Source organism: Lolium rigidum, chromosome 4, assembly GCF_022539505.1.
Source record: "Lolium rigidum isolate FL_2022 chromosome 4, APGP_CSIRO_Lrig_0.1, whole genome shotgun sequence".
NCBI lineage: Eukaryota > Viridiplantae > Streptophyta > Magnoliopsida > Poales > Poaceae > Lolium > Lolium rigidum.
This window is the reverse complement of record NC_061511.1, coordinates 170,796,432-170,812,928: the sequence shown is the minus strand read 5'-3', so window position 1 is coordinate 170,812,928 and position 16,497 is coordinate 170,796,432. Positions and strand designations below refer to the sequence as shown.

Below are 16,497 nucleotides of genomic sequence, written 5' to 3'. Positions count from 1 at the left end.
CAGCCCATCAGGCCCGTGTTGCAGTTGATTGGGCTGGGCCTCGAATCATCTTGAGGCTGCCGTGTGGGACGACGACGACGGCGTGGGAGATGGCTGCGGCGACGGGCGGCGGCGGAGGAGCCAAGGCGGCGGTGGCCGAGCAGATAGGGCAGGCGGTGCAGTCCACCTCCAACCTCCTCCAGCTCATGGAACAGTCTTCCCCTGCCCAGGTCTCTTTCCGGCTCTCTCCCTCTCCTCCTTGTCTGCTTCAACTATCTACGAGTTCCTTGATGTTCCGCATCCCTTTGGATGTGATAAAAACAAAAACCATTAGTCAAATCTGGAAAATTTTGACAGGAGATAGGTCCTGATGCTGCATGATGTTTATTCATGTGCCCCCATGGTTGTGAATCTTATGATGGATGTAGTACTGCCACTTTGCTACTACTAGGTTTTGAATGAATTTTGACGCCATTAGGATTTGCATCCTAGTTTCTTTGTTGCATATTATAATTTAGTATATGGATGAAGATCTTCCATCGACATTGATCAAGTAGTTAGAGTTTTGATTGGCATTGAGAAACTTGGAAAATGCTGATCTGGAGTGTGCAGATGCAGCATGGTATTACAACGCTATTTTGTTTCTGTGTTTTCATTCTTGTCCAGACCTTATGGAGCAAACCCACTAGACTCAGTATATCAACTACAGATAGCCAGTTCGCTGAATTCAAGAGTGACATATACGTGATTCTTGGGTCTATGTCCAAAAGAAATACATTCAAGAGTGTTACAGTTCTACAACTTTTTTTTTTGACCGGGCAGTTCTACAACTACATTATACTAACATTTTGTCACAGGTCCACTTGGCGAAACTCCCGAAGAATCTCTTGGCAAAAACATCTCTTACGAAGAACACAGAGCACGTAAGATGCTCATTTTGCATTGATGAGAAACTATATCCTTGTAATGTACATATTAACATTTGTATCCTCATCTATTTTAGGTGCTACAACAACTACCTAATGTAATTTCTTCCTTGGATGCTTTTATGGACAGTAGTTTGCAAAGGTGATTATCCCGATTTCATGTCATGCATATTCATTCTTCGAAAGAATCGTTAAAACCAACTGTAGCTTATCTGAAGAGCTTCTGTCACCATAATATATTCTCAACAGAATCTGACTATGTTGAAATTCTTTTTCTTCAGTGTCACCTCTGGTAACATCATTTTTCTAAACTATGCAGTGCTTCTCAAATTAAGACTGTCACGCAATTGTTATCAAACATGGAGAACACCCAACTCAAATCTATTTTGCCTGCCTCTCGGTTACAGAAAGATCAGAATAATACTGAGTCTGGAGAACTTAGGGTTGACTGATGTGTTTACTGATGCTTATGCTCCCAGGTAATGTATAGTTTTTTATTGTTTGGGCCAGTAGCTCTATTCTTGTTTATTTGGTGCATAAATACATTGATTTTTTAATGATTATCTACAGTCAAACTAATATTTGCTACTCTCTCCGATTCATATTACCTGTCGCTAGTATGGTTGTATCTAGAACTAAAATATGTCTAGATACATTCATATTAGAGACAGTTAATATGGATCGGAGGGACTAGTGTTTATTCTGAAATTTAATGTGATCTGAAGCGAACTAAAAACTAGCTTCCACATATTCGATTGTTCTTAACAATTGCTTCATTAATAATCAGTTCACCAGTGTAATTGACATCTTTCAGCAATTGACTAAAACTAGACCTTTTATAGTTGTTCCAAATTGCTATGGTCACTTTACATCACATACTGAGTATGATGTATTCCATGGATGTAGATCTTTTTTTGGGTTTGCTCGGCAGTAGGCACACAAACAGGCATAGAATTGTGTCTGAGAAATGTTTGGGGTTAATACCAAGTTACTAATAACTACAAACTGTGGAATTAGTAAGAGTCTGAGCTACTAATTTGCTCCCCGACCTTAGACCTGAAAAAAAAAATGTGGATGTTTTTGCATACTTTTGCATTGGTGTGCAGAACCTTGTCACTCTATTTCTTTCAAACAGAGGGATTGCTTCATCTGAACAAACTGATCCATTTTTTCGATTTGATAGCAGACATCAGTTTCTCACCAAGGCCTAGGCTCAGCTGACTTCAATTGGAGAACATGGTAGTAGCCAGCTGAAGACTTGTAGTTGGCACGGCTCTGGTGACCGGAATGTGCAAAGGGCCCTTGTTGTGTACTGGTGTATCGAGATATACACAATGTACTTAGTGAATTCTTGTAAGTTTTGAACTTCTGTTAGTATGGGATCTCTAGTGTGTGAAACAATTATATGTGGGTTGTGGTTTGGATGGCTGAAGCAATGAACCTACTATCACTTTGATAGTTCTTATTGTAAATTCTGTTGTTTGGCTTCAGTGCTAATTAAGATAAACATTGGTGTTGGCCCTTCTCATTTGTATGTACAATAAAATGAAAGAAGATAAGATGACATCTGATATCTGAACCTTTGTTTGTCCATTTGATAAGCCAATGCCAGTAAATGTGTTATGTGTATTGCCTGTGACATTGTTATATCCCGGACTTACAATGCTTCAACTTTTAGTGAACTCTAGTTAAATTGATGAACTTTGATGGAGAAACCAGTTTTAATAGTAAGATATTTTTGGTTGATGACCAAGTTCAAGAATACAAATTGTTTGTTCTTCATCTAAAAAAGGTTGGTTATTCTTGGCTAGAATTTGGGCTCTTTCTTGGATCGTTACCAGATCTTTGTCTATTTCTAGTTCATTTTTCCTGCCAACATTGGTCAAAACATGGAGAACCAAACTTGTGACCAAAATATTCGGTAGCCACATTTTTGGTGGGGTTGGCTTATGATCAAATCCAACATTCCCTTTAACGCATGATCCAACGAAAGCACATGCTCTTGAGCAAAGGCTGTTTTGTTTAGTTCTCAATCGAAGTTCTATGGAGGAGCAATGACAGCCTGAAGCCACGAACCCTAGCTGCCTCCACCTCAATATCCAAGCACTTCATTTTTACACGAGGTTGGGCAAGGCTGATTTTATGTTGTTTCTATTAGGTGCATACGTGTTCGTGGTCTCATCTTTAACGGTTGCAATAACAGCTTGCGAAAAAATTATCCTCCCACGAGATGGTGGTCCTTCCTTTAGTATCAATCGAGATGTGGGGTTAGTCTCACACCGATCCATGGTTGATTTGTCAAGCATGACAAGATTTTTGCTCAACTTCTTCAGACTCGATGAATCTAGGACCCGGATCCTACTTCCCGGGAGTGGTGACAACGATTTTTCTCTTTGCCAAGATGGGGGTGATTCCCTGGCCCAAGTTGCAAGATTGTTTCTCTCGTTATGCCTCACATGACGAAGTGCTTCCATGGTGGATGTTAACAAACTTTATGTCCAATTCTAGGTAGAACAGGAATTCGAGAGTTTTAATTTAGAGCATGAGGGATTCATTTGGTTTTTTTGGTCTTAACTTCGTGTTTTGCGTGTTTATTTTGAGTCTTTGTGTAGAGATTACTCCGTCCGTCTTTCAGATAATTCATTTTACAGCCTTTAAATTTTGGTTGAAAACCAATGATTTTCGTTGTTTACTACTACACCCGTTACATAATATACTATATTGGTTGAAATACTAACATATAACATCTTATATTAGAGGAAACAGAGAAGTCGTTTTATGGAATCTACATATTTCTCTTAAAAAACTACTAGATTAGTTGCCCTATGCAGGGACCTCTATATTTTTTAAACATGATTTCTCAATTTGTTTGATAATGAAATAAGTTCAATAGAGTTCCAACTACTGAAATTCAAATTTGATTTTCAGTTTAGTTTTTTTAGAACCTGTTTTTCAGAGGGTTTCAAGAAGTTTATTTTGCACACGTAATTTCTACAAGCTGGCCCAAGCCCACAAGTTGGGCCATTAGGCTCATTGTTCCGTTATCCTTATCTGTAACTGCGGAAGCCCAATGGCACTGGCCTGCCAAGATCTAGGGTTTCCCATCCCGCTCCCTATAAGATGAAGGGCGCGCACTGCTGCTTTCATCAGCCGCCGTCTTGAACCGAATCATGTGACCCAAGCCCCATTGCGTTCTGAATTTTCTGATGCAACTTTCAATTGCCTCTCTTGAAGCCGTTTTTTTCTCAATTTCGTTTTTCTGTCTGCTTTCTTGCGAAATTTTACATGGTTCTTTGGAGCTTGGTTGCTCTAATTGGTGTCCGCAATGAGGAACGAAACCTGTGCCGGAGGCGGATGCGTCGATGTCGGTAACACAACCCTCTAAGAAGTTCTGAGCCACCCCTCCTTTCGCTTCTATCCAGTTCTGTTATTGTTCGATTTGATCTTCGTAGGCTCTTGCTCCGTTTGCTTGTAGATAGATTGGTAGATGATTTTGATGCGAGGTGATGATTAATGTATCTGTCAATCCCCTGATGTCACAAGGTGAAGACACACATACATCCCGACAGGCTCTGATCGCATATTTTCTCTACTCCGATGATTTTTCTTCTGTAATCTCTCAATCTGTTACATGATTTTCCTTCAATTGACCGCGCTTTAGTTGCGTCAACGATCGGGAACATGAAGTTCTAACCCCTCGTTTGTTTGGAGATTGATTTTGATGTGAGGTGATGATGTTATGTATGATAGTCTGTCAATCCCCTGATGTCACAAAGTGAAGACACGCATACATCCCGACAGGCTCTGATCGCATCTCTTTGATCCCTGAGATTTTCTTATAGCTAGAGTCAGATCTCACTTTTGCAGCAGTTTTATTTTGCTCGTTTATGCCCTTTCAAAGATAATATTTCACCTTCAAATGATCACTCATTAAATCAATCTAAAAAGATGGAAAACGAGAAGTTGAAGCCCTGTCAAAGCTTATCGGAATTTTATCTATGGCTGTTTGAGCGACTGGCACATTGTGCATCAAGGCGGGCAAAGCATTCACGGAATCGAAGATAGAAAACGAGAAGATGCAGCCTCTTGGGACGATGACTATCTGAGCACCTGGCGTCCAGCGTACGAATGCAGAAGAAGCATTCACTAAATCAGTGTGAAACATCGGAGATAGAAAACGAGAAGTTGCAACGTGTAGAAACGGATGAATTTCTAACGATGACTTCTTGGTAGCGTTCGCGTCCTGACTTTGTGGTGCATGACAATAGACACCTTTGTAAAAGTTGTACGGGAACACTATTGTAGCTGCAAGGCTGCAACTATAAATTGCATTACCCAGCGGTTCAATTGCATTCACCAAAAGTAATGCTGAACTTTCGTGCTCTGTCTTGCTCGAACTTTCACTATAGAGTAGTTGACAATGAGGGTTTAGTGCCACTTTCAAACCACTCTATAAATAGAAACGCGAAGTTCTCGAAGTACATGAACACTATCGTAGCTGCAAGCGTACAATAGATGTCATTGTCCTACTGTATGGGGCTTTCAACAAGTACTTCCTCTGGTCCTAAATACTTACGCAAAATGTAGGCCAAAATCTGCCAAATAGCAAAATGTTTGAAGTTGTTACAAAGTACTTAGAGCGGGAGTAAACGGTTTCTTCAATCACAGAAAACGAATATTTCCACCATCTCCAATCCACCGAAGAACATCACAAACAAGGGTTCCCATTCTACCAACCTGAACTGCTTTCATTCCCTAAACATGTAAGATATAAAATGCATCTCAGTACAACAAAACCTTACTGAAAATCAGAGGCCTGTATTACCTACAAAAAACTTTTGGAAAATTTCATCAGTTAAGTCTTGTTTTAACACCCTGGAAAAACGTATGAACAACCAGCATCTACGCAGGATCACCATTGTTTGTCGACTATAGCATCTCAACTGAGATCTGTATCTATGATATGAACAAAATCTATTCATTGATAGAAAATCATGATGCATGGATCAAGAATCTATGAACGGTTTCCTTCTTCGCTGCCAACCCAGTAGTCTTTAACAGCAATCAGAATTTTTTCGGCCACAAGGGGGCCATCTTCGTGGTCAAGTAGCTTGGACTTCCATCTCATTCCTGTCACCGTCCTCCTCACCTTGTTCAGTACCTCTACACTGTCCCGTAGTATGACAGCACCCTCTGGACGCAAGATCCTATCCATCTCAAGAAGAATGTCTTCCAGGTCACACCTAACAAGTGCACAAATTCATGTAAGAGTGCATGGATTGTCATTATAGTATTTCCAGGTCACATCTAACAAGTGCACAAATTCATGTAAGAGTGCATGGATTGTCATTATAGTATTCCAGGTGACACCTAACAAGTGCACAAATTCATGTAAGTGTGCATGGATTGTCATTATAGTATTCCAGGTCACACCTAACAAGTGCACAAATTCATGTAAGTGTGCATGGATTGTCATTATAGTATCACCAGGAGAGAAGAGATCACCTACTTGTTCTGATACAAACTGAAGACGCCGCTGGCATGTATCATGTCATATGTCCTAGGGTACGTAGAGAAGGCCTCACACCTGATAACAGCACAAAAGTAAAGGTAATTCAGGAACGGTTTCAACAAATAACATATCATTGACGATAGATACCAGAACAGGGAAACTTCAGGACTCACCAATCATGGTATATGCCAATAAGACCTCGCTCGTAGATGATACCGAGAGTGTTCCTCTCTGATATCGTAGGCACAACATTCATGACCCAGGAGCCAGGAGAATAAAGCACTGCAGCAAAACTTCCAAGGCCTGCATTCATATCCAAGATATTCCTATACCTCGAAGTCCCCATCAACTTGTTTATCCTCTTGTATGTATCCACATGCTTCTTCCACAACTTCTTATCCTCTTCATAGACTTCTTCTGTAACACCTGGGGTACCTTCTAGAATTCTGGGAGGGATGGCAAATAGTCTCTCTGGAAACTTCTGTAGCTGTGCTCCATCTGGGACAGGTGTTATACAAGCTTCCATTTTCTTATACCTATAGTATAAAGCATAGAGAAATGTGATTAAAACTATAATGATAGGACAGAACATATAGAAGTCAGAACTCCTGCCTACGTTTCAAAACAAATGATCAGAGAAAATGTAACAATCTCAAAGCTAGAAATGATCCCCAGAGAAGCTCTTGCTATCTTGAAATAGCTCATCAATTTTATGACATGGCTCAGTTGAGTACTCAAGTTGATGTGCATGTTAGGCATGTGCCTATATAATGGAAGGAGTGAATATAAAAGGCAGAATGCCTGCCTATGTTTCAGCAGAAAGGTTAACAATCTTAAAGCTAGAAAGAGAAGCACTTGCTGTCTTGAAATAGCTCATTAATTTTATTAAATTGCTCAGTACTGAAGTTGATGTGCATGTTAGTAGTTGGCAGCATATCTGTATATACATAGGGAGCATACCAGATATCATCTGCATCTTGTACATCACACATCTTGCTAGGCACAACATTCATGTTCTGGCATGCATTTGAATTGAACTTTTTCTGCCAAATAACAGTATCTCCCTTCTCATAGATTTTATCCCAGCAAAGCATTTCAGCAATGTTCTCAATTCTCTTTTGTTCTTCCTCTGCATCTTGTTTGGATCTTTTCCATGTCTTGTAATATGTCTTCCAATTGACAGGAGGACCAGATAATATCCAATAACCCCCGGGCCTAAGAACCCGATCCACTTCCATCATGTACATTCCATCTGCAGGAAGCAAAATACTATAGCTCGTGAAAATTCCAATAGACACAAGTATTCCAACATTTGTGCACGATTGACACCACTCACCATTTGACTTCCAGGGAATTAAGCAGCGTGAGCAATGGGCCATATCAAAAGATCTAGATGGGTATGGGAGCTTTATAGTCCCAAGTACTCCAATTACTGCAGGAACACCTCGCTCCAAAGAAAATTGAACCTGAGCTTCGTGTGAGTCTCGAGGTGCAAATGACATGGTCAATATATTTCTATCCATTAGGTAGGCACCCCAGCTTGCAACCTACGCATGGTCCAAATGTTATTCCAAATCTTCAGGGCAATAATGCAACACAATAAGGAAAAAAGACCGAATTATATATGTGACAATACCACAAAGTTGGACGAAGAAGACATGCACAAGACACTAACATCAAATGAGGTACATCATAAACTAAGCAATGATGCAACTGAGACTACAACTACTAAAGCGATACTGTAAATAGCAGATAAGCAATGAAAGAAATATGTGTTTGTTAGGCATACCCCACATCCAGTATCAAGTGCAGTCCTAATGGTGCCATCAGCAAGTGGAATGACTGATGCAAGTTCATCAATGTAAGCGCTTGCTCCATTCGGAAACATTGTCCCTCCTCCTGGAAAATGGAACACATCTCCCTGGTACTGGATCCAGTTCTGAACAGCTTTCTCGACTGCCAGACTCTTGTACGGAGCATTTGCATACGGAACATAGTCGCGACTCTTGGGCCAAGGAAAAGGGGTGACATAGCCTTTTGGTGCCGGGATAAGACAGTGCAGTTTCTCATTTTCCGCAGGACAATGCCTCTCTCGATATGTCATATTTTCTCTAGGAAATTTCATTGCTCTGTTCTGGTCTTGGCAAGGAGTATAGTCACTGTATCTAATATGGCATGGCTTAAACACTTTACTGTTCATGACCAACGGATTACCACCATCCATGGTATGATGAGTCTCGAAGTGCAAATTTGACAAGATTTTTGTACAGTCGGTTTCCTTTTCCACCCTCAGTGCTATACTGTCACCCCTCCCTGACCCACTTTTCTGCCAAGCGCCTAGTATGTAGAAGAAGCCGCACAAACCCATCACAATTACTACTGACATGATGCTCCGTGTCCTACGGTCACCTGGATTCATTCTCGAGCCCCTCATGAACCTGAAATTGTTGCAGGAAAACATAAGGATTCAATCGAAATGGACTACACATTTGCAATGCACAGCTTATCCACAAGACGTCCACACCACATTAATGAAACACAGATGTATCAAATCAAACCAAACAAAAAGGCATTAAAATCCTAATGGATGACAATGGCATCAGATGATGACAATAGGTAACAGAAACAACAATTGATTATTGGGTATGACTTCAATTTCACATGCTATAAATCTACTCCTAGGTGTTAGGATCTGATAGATATGAAACCAGGCATCTTTTACAAAACATCATGCATAATTTAGACCAAAGAGCTTATCACAAATCTACTAGTAGATACTGTAGCTTTCACAGAAGGTGTATACTAAGACCTGTAGCAGACTAGCAGTCATCAAGAGAATAACCCAGCTGACACAGTGGCGATCACATCTTTTACAAACCCTCATGCATAATTTAGACCAAAGAGCTTATCACAAATCTACTTCTAGATGTCTATTTACAGAAGGTGTATACTAAGATGTGTAGCTGTGTAGCAGACTAGCAGTCATCAAAAGAATAACCCACTTTGTGTACTGGCAAGGAGCTCACATCAATTTAGCTGAAAAAATCGCCTTCTAGCTGGAAAAAGTAGTTAAAATCCTAATATATGGCAACTGCATCAGATGATGACAAGTGGTAACAACAAACAACGATTGATTATTGGGCAGTGACTTCAATTTCACATGTTATAAATCCACGTCTAGTTGTCAGGATCTGAATCCAAATGAAACCAGGCAAAGCCTCATGCACAATTTAGACCAAAGAGCTGATCAAATGTTAGAAATCTAGACACTATCTAGTAGGTAGATACATCCAAATTTTGACAAAACTGAGACCCTTTTGGTGGGACGGAGGGAGTACATGATGATGATATGTGGTAACAGTACCAACGATTTATTATTGGGCAGTGACTTCAATTTCACATGCTATAATAAATCTACTTCTAGTTGTCAGGATCTGATCCAGATGAAAGCAGGCAAAGCCTCATGCACAATTTAGACCAGAGAGCTTAACACACGTTAGAAATCTACTTCTAGAAGTCTACTTCAGACGGTGCATTCTAAGACGTGTAGCAGTCATCAACAGAATGGCCTAGTTCGTGCACATGGAGATCGTAGGAGTATTAGCTAAGAATTCGCCACTCAGAACGAAGTAGCCCTGATAGAAGCGTATGCAAATCCACCCAATATTTCATCCATAACAATCAGAACTAAAATAAAACAAGGGGCCACCGTCGCAGATTTCTAACCCAGTCAACCCTAATTCCAACGACAGCGAGTGAGCTCTGCAGTTCCACGACCACAACCACGGAAAATCCGGATCCAACCACGGCATGTACACAAACAACAGCGCAAGGCGGATCAGAAGCAGCACGCAACGAACAGAAATGCGGCGCGGAGTTCCACCCAAGGCCCGAACCCGCAGGAGCAAGGCGAAGCAAAATCGAAAACGAAATCCGTCGCGGGAAGCACGCAGGCAGGAGCAAGCGAAGCGAGAGAATCCGAGGTATGGGGAGCTAGCGCGCGCGGGGATCGAAGCGAGAGAGGGGTTTTGGAGTGGAGGAAGCGAGCGAACCTGTCTCCGTGTCGTCTCCGCAGGGGGGCGGGGTGGCTTCGAGAGGGCCGGGGAGGCGGAGGCGGCCTGGAGGGGCTCCCCGGCGGGGTGGTGGTGGGCGGGGCCGCGGCGTCAGCGGAGAGGGGATTTGGTGGTGGTGGTGGTGGCGGGGGCCGCTGGTGGTTTTGACTTAGGCCGCTCGCGGGCGGCGGCGGAGTCGGCTCATCGGCCGAGGACAACGGGAAAGGGGGCAAATGAATGAGAGGGGCGGACCGGAGGCGAGCGACACGGGAGTTGTAGGCAAGAGACGGCTGCCGGCCGGTTACTTGCGCGTTGCGCCTTGTGTCGCGTTGGCTGGTTGGGATTTTTTTTTCGTGTGACTGGAAGAGCGTTGTTTATCTGTTTGATCGACTGAAAAACAAATATCTGTCCGATGTCCTGAAAAATGAAAATAGTGCTGAGCCGTGGTACAGCTGGACCTAAGGTCGTTATCCTTCATCCGTGTTGGGATGTGCATGGTCGTGCTGTCCCGAGAATGGTAAAATTCAAATATTATAGACAACCTCGTCACAGATGAGCTGAGGCATTTTTGTACTCCCTTCGTTCCAAAGTGTAAGACGTGATTTTAGTGGAGATCACGAATGGAGCCCGAGCTTCGTTTTTGAATATTTCAAAATGGACAATTCTAAGTTTTTTTTTGAAAACTGGACAATTCTAAGTTTTGTAGAATCGGAAACAAAAATCCTAGGCGTAGATCATATCGAATTTTGTCGGTGCGTAAAATCTCAATTTAAAATTCATTGTTTTGGCTACATAGAAGTGACAAATCTAACAAATTATCATTGAAAATGTGCACTCTTTATGGCACCTAGACCCACAAATTTATGCTCAACCTAAAGTATAAGGAATTTCGGATTGATTTTTTCCACACTAGTATTACGTCATAAAAAAACTAGCCCCACCCCGGGAGGAGGAACTACCATGGTTTTGCATTATCATTACTCATTAATAACCAAATGAGAGTAGTGAGTGTCGAACTCCAGCCTGTCTAGCACACCACCTCATGTGCAATGCAAGACAGTAAGCCTCGAGGTCGTCTTAGTCGTATATTACACCATTATCTACATCTCGTGTATTTTTAAAAAGAACTTTCAAATGTCATTTTCATTTTTTAAACAAGGTCCTTGAATTGAGTACATACTTAAAGATTCCAATCTACCATGTTTGTTGGAGGATGTGTTGCTGAATTATCTTCTATTCTTGTGCGGCACGAATTATTTTTAGTGAACCATTTTTGTTGGTAACCCATCTTCTCGGTTAAATTATTTTGATACGTCGCAAGGATAGATGTTTAGATGTACTTTCTCATGATTTATGTTTCTCAAAGTATGGCCTAAAATACAACTTAGCTCAATGTAAATTATGGCATCATAGAGGGAACAACAATTACCGATAAAAACTTATGTGCACAAATAAATCTATTTAAATGATTAGATAGGAAAAGGAACAACTATAAGCCCACAAGGTAAAATAAAAGATCCTAGCAACATGGCTAAATATAGTTCCCAATGGATCGAACTTTCTTGGTATTTGAGATAGAACAAAAAATTATTGCCACTACTTGAGATAAAATAAACCTGCTTAGATATTGACGGATCCCCCTTGCATTCCTAAGCTAGCAAAAGAACTAGACCTAAATTCCATAGCCAGATGACCTACATTAACTATGTAAGAGTCTTCAAGCGCGAACCCACGAATCCAGTTATTGTTCAAACTCAATCGTGGGCACCCAATGCTGCGTGGTTGCAATGTACTCCCAGTCATTCCATAAAATTTGAAGTTCTAGCTTTATTCTAAGTCAAACTATCTTGATTTTAACTTTGTTTGTATAAAAATATATCACCATGTACCCCACCAATTTAGTTCTCTTAGGTTCATCATACAATATTAGTTGTTGGACTCTTTTTGGGTTGTCATGTCCTTTTAGTAGATCTTCTTTGCAACGTTGTGCTTTTGGGTTATCGGTTCTAGTTGTTTTAGAGATTTTTTTTTGGTGTTGTTCTCTTGTGGGCTTGGCCATGTTGATGTAGGTTTTCGTCCAGTTTTTTCCTAAAACCCGAGCACTTTATTCTTAATTAATAGATGAGGTAAAGCTTTTGTCTCCGTTTAAAAAAATAGTATTTAAATTTTTTGTTATGGATATTGACACATTTTCTCATAATTTCGGTCAAACGTAGAGCTTGGACAAACCTAAACCTTTAACTATTTTGTTTAAAATGAAAGGAGTGAAACTTAACCTTTAAATGGACTAACATAAGACAGGGATACGCACAGTTCGAACCACAGTTTTGTGCTTTGCCACCGCATGCGGAAAAACTCTAATTCAAATCCAGGAGGCATTCGGATTTGATAAAATTCAGTTGTTGTTACCGATTCAGTTCTGCAAATGCGTGCTCAACCATATATCTGCTACTCATAAACACCATGCAAAGTTTATGACGTACTCCTAGTATGTCAAACAGAGAATGAATTGTACATAGGCTGGATATAATAGCAACATATGTATATTTTCTCCACATGCACCGCTGCCAACTGTAGCAAATAACAATAGGCATAGTTAGCTCGACTTTTAGCATAGAAGTTAGTAGACAATACCATGCACCAACTATTTTCAGGTGAGCTGCACACCTACCACATGTCACTACTCAGTACTCACCATAGATGATGGTTTGGTTAGAAAAAATGTGAAGTGAGCTTTTAGGATTTTGCAAGATCAATTTGCGATTGCGAGACGACCGTCGAAGTTTTAGGATGAAGATATAGTTTGGTACATCATGAATGTTTGTGTGATTATGCATAACATGATAATTGACAATGAGTGTAGCAAAAAGAGATCTATGGTAGGCATGACTTGATGGGTCAACATGTGCGGCCACGTAGAGGTGGAAATCGAGTGGAGTGCTATGTTGAGGCATACATCACATTCGAGACGCGGGTGTGCATGTGGATCTTCAGAAGAATTTCATGGTAAAGTGGTGGAGGTGGAATGATGAACAATAAAATTATTATCTCTATCATGTCATTATATTTGGTGAATTCTATGTTGTTTTTAGGTTGATTCGTGTGCTACTTGATAAAATATTTGGTGAACCGTTTATATTTTAATTTTATAGTCTAGTACTATTTATTTTGAATTTGTTTAGATTTTATTTTAGATGATGTTCAACACTATTTTTTTCATATGTGTGTATGCAATTGTTCATATGTGTCATGGCAGGCGGTGTAGTATTTTACATCACCTGTTGCGGCAACGATGATGTAAAATACATCATCTGTTCATGCTATATATCTTTAGCAATGTGATGTAAAACGTTTTATATTACCACATTCTGGTGAAAATACATCTTTTAGAGATGTTCCCAAACTAGCCAAATACTTCTTCTATCAGATGCCATGTCTCTTCTCCTTGCCACCAACGTCGAATGGGGCGATTTTGATAAAAATAACCTATTTGTGAAAGAAAAGCACAGAATGACCCTCTGGCCAAACTATTTCACCGGACTAACCCTTTTATGCGGCGGCCATGCCATCGGCGCCACACCTGACTGTGTGGCGTCCATGCGAACGGCGCCACACATCCATGCCGACGTGGCGCGGTCGACGCTGCGCGCCATTGACCAGCCGACGTGGCAGGATGTGTGGTGTCGTTCACATGGGCGCCACACTTTGAAAGTGTGGTGCCGCTCGGAAGGGCGCCACACATCCACTTAAGTGTGGCGCCCGCGCCCGCCCCAACCCGACCTCTCCTCATTTCCTGCTCAGCTCTTCTTCCTCCTCCTCCGACCAGCCACCCCACCTCTCTCCCCCACCCAAATCCCTCTCAAATCTTGGTGGATTTCGTTGGATCTGTCCGTGGAGATCGTTCACAACCCGTTCCTTGAGGTAATCTCATCCCTTCCCCTTCTTTTCATCCAATTAATTGATGGATTTGGTTGGATCTACATGTGAAACCCTATATGTGAAACCCTAAGTTGATTTGAGGGTGGATCTAGATTTGGTTGGATCTTAGGGTTTGTTGAAGTAGGATAAGTGGTAGGGCTAGGTTGTATGGGTAGAAACCCTAGGTTGATTTGTGTCAATTATGGTAACTAATGAACACATGTATGTATGTGTTGTTCACATTATGCTAGGGGGATGGAAAGAATTGTTCATGTTCATCATGTGGACAAGGATACTTATTTGAAGGGAAACCTAGAGCCGGACCCGGAAGAGGTTGACTTGGTGTTTGACCGTAGCCCTAGCTTTGCCGAGGTGGTAGCACAAGTGAGGATTGAGTTGAATTCGAATGAGCCAGATGATGGTGTTGAGCTAGAGGGAGGACATAATGTGGGGTTTGGAATGCACAACCGTTGGAAGACAATGCGTATCAAGTCCGAGCAACGTTGGTACGTTTACAAGGATACGGTGGCCGAGTCACAAGACAAGGCTTTCGAGTTGTTTGCAACCAAGACGGTTGATGCTCATATCGAGCTTGACCTTAACCGGCGCTCCTCCCCCGTTGAAGCTAGGACTCCACCACCCATGAGCCAAGAAGAAGCCACTGAATCTCCCATTGTCCAATCTCCCATTGCCCAAGATCCACCGTTGGAGAAGGAGTATGACGAGCAATGATGATGGTGATAATGGTTTTGAGATGAATTACAACAATGTCGGTGATTTGGATGCATATTTTACGCAAGAGGACATGGACCACTCCATTCCTTATTCCCGATGCTATGCATCGGACTCGGATTATGATGGACCCGATGAAGAAGTTGATGAGGATGGCTTGACGGCTAAGGAAGCCGAAAGAGCCGAGATCTTCAAGAAGGTAACCAGACGGGATATTCGAATACCATTGTTCCGTGATGTTAGTCTTGCGGATGGAGCCCTGGTTGATGGTGGCAAAAGTTTACTTCTTGGAGCTAGGCCAATTTCCAAGAGAGATGTGGATGCGAGAACGGATATGATCTTCAAAGGACTCACGTTTGATACCTTCTTGGAATTGAAGGTATGGTTGAAGGAGTTCTCGATTAAGCATCATCGCCCTTACACCGCTGTTCACTCGGACTTGAAGACACGGTACACGCTAAAATGTGTAGATAAAAAGTGCCCATGGGTTGTCCGTGCAAGACCTTTCAAAAAAGGGCCCCTCTTGGCACATAACAAGTTGTGTAGCCACTCACATGTGCCGGGGGCCGAAGCTTGATGGCAAGGATGCGCAGCCGGACCACCGTCAACTCACATCCGAGTTCATTGCATACAAGCTCTCGGCGGAGATATCATCACTTCCAACCATGAGCATTAGGTCCGTGAAAGATACGGTGAAATCCCGCTTTGACTACGACGTCAAGTATGAGAAGGCATGGAAGGCCAAACAAGCCGCATTCAAGATGTTGTACGATGATTGGGAGGAAGCATACAACCGAGTCCCTAGGTTGTTGTTAGCGATGGCCGCTACTAACCCGGGCATGGTTCATGTGGTGGAGCCTTCTAGTACCAAAATGATATTGCATGACGGTAAAAGAGTAGGGTATTTCACCATGCATTTTGGTTATTCGAGCAATGCATTCGAACATTGTAGGCCGGTCATCACCGTCGATGGTACCATCTTGACCGGGCAGTACAAGGGCACACTATTGGTGGCAATAGCAAATGATACAAGCAACCATTTAGTACCATTGGCTTTTGCATTGGTAGAGGTTAAGAACAATGATAACTGGGAATGGTTTTTCCATATATTATAAGGACGAGGGTCATACCATCCTCAAAGGAAGTGTGTGTTATCTCGGATCGTCATCAAGGAATTCTCAAAGCGGTGGAGCTTGACATTACCGGGCATGCTCCCGTGCACCACCGATGGTGCATAAGGCATTTTTGTGCAAACTTCTACCGGGCATGTAAGAACAAAGAGTTGGCTGACCTTTTTCAAGATTGTTGCCTCGCTTACTCCGAGCGCCGCTTCGCAAACCTATACAACGGCTTGCTGAAGCACAAAGAGCTCAACGCA

At 41.9% G+C, this 16,497-nt stretch overlaps 2 protein-coding genes and 3 non-coding genes across 7 annotated transcripts; 4 read left to right on the top strand and 1 right to left on the bottom strand.

The window, feature by feature from the left end:
- Positions 1 to 89: 89 nt before the first annotated feature.
- Positions 90 to 2,476, top strand: LOC124708937 (tobamovirus multiplication protein 2B). The gene is made up of 5 exons (XM_047240580.1): positions 90 to 209; positions 837 to 902; positions 983 to 1,047; positions 1,225 to 1,384; positions 2,092 to 2,476. Exons 1-4 carry the CDS (start codon positions 90 to 92, stop codon positions 1,355 to 1,357), a joined length of 384 nt encoding a protein of 127 aa, XP_047096536.1. The 3' UTR covers positions 1,358 to 1,384; positions 2,092 to 2,476.
- Positions 2,477 to 4,225: 1,749 nt separating this feature from the next.
- On the top strand, positions 4,226 to 4,304 carry LOC124650757. Its single transcript, XR_006987175.1, has one exon. It is a non-coding gene; the product is annotated as a small nucleolar RNA U61 (small nucleolar RNA).
- Positions 4,305 to 4,403: 99 nt separating this feature from the next.
- LOC124650777 lies at positions 4,404 to 4,485 on the top strand. Its single transcript, XR_006987192.1, has one exon. It is a non-coding gene; the product is annotated as a small nucleolar RNA snoR14 (small nucleolar RNA).
- Positions 4,486 to 4,628: 143 nt separating this feature from the next.
- LOC124650778 lies at positions 4,629 to 4,717 on the top strand. The gene has a single exon (XR_006987193.1). It is a non-coding gene; the product is annotated as a small nucleolar RNA snoR14 (small nucleolar RNA).
- Positions 4,718 to 5,632: 915 nt separating this feature from the next.
- Positions 5,633 to 10,561, bottom strand: LOC124706307 (probable methyltransferase PMT14). Of its 3 annotated transcripts, none has more exons than XM_047237962.1 (7): positions 10,470 to 10,561; positions 8,207 to 8,855; positions 7,754 to 7,964; positions 7,378 to 7,669; positions 6,591 to 6,953; positions 6,415 to 6,492; positions 5,633 to 6,148 (listed from the first exon to the last, which is right to left on the bottom strand). In XM_047237962.1, the coding sequence occupies exons 2-7, from the start codon at positions 8,849 to 8,851 to the stop codon at positions 5,920 to 5,922; spliced, it is 1,818 nt and encodes a 605-aa protein (XP_047093918.1). In that variant the 5' UTR covers positions 8,852 to 8,855; positions 10,470 to 10,561; the 3' UTR covers positions 5,633 to 5,919. The 3 variants fall into 3 exon arrangements, with proteins under 3 accessions (XP_047093918.1, XP_047093916.1, XP_047093917.1); XM_047237960.1 differs by having other exon boundaries at positions 8,207 to 8,861; positions 10,470 to 10,515; XM_047237961.1 differs by lacking the exon at positions 5,633 to 6,148 and adding an exon at positions 6,278 to 6,338 and having other exon boundaries at positions 8,207 to 8,861; positions 10,470 to 10,515.
- Positions 10,562 to 16,497: the final 5,936 nt, after the last annotated feature.

Excerpts from the sequence above, each read along its gene's own strand:
- LOC124708937 (XM_047240580.1), top strand. The coding sequence starts at position 90 with ATGGCTGCGGCGACGGGCGGCGGCGGAGGAGCCAAGGCGGCGGTGGCC. Across the intron at positions 903-982 it reads TTACGAAGAACACAGAGCAC|GTGCTACAACAACTACCTAA; the intron begins GTAAGATGCTCA and ends CATCTATTTTAG. Across the intron at positions 1,048-1,224 it reads ATGGACAGTAGTTTGCAAAG|TGCTTCTCAAATTAAGACTG; the intron begins GTGATTATCCCG and ends TAAACTATGCAG.
- LOC124706307 (XM_047237962.1), bottom strand. The coding sequence starts at position 8,851 with ATGAGGGGCTCGAGAATGAATCCAGGTGACCGTAGGACACGGAGCATC. Across the intron at positions 7,965-8,206 it reads CACTTGATACTGGATGTGGG|GTTGCAAGCTGGGGTGCCTA; the intron begins GTATGCCTAACA and ends GACCATGCGTAG. Across the intron at positions 7,670-7,753 it reads AATTCCCTGGAAGTCAAATG|ATGGAATGTACATGATGGAA; the intron begins GTGAGTGGTGTC and ends TGCTTCCTGCAG.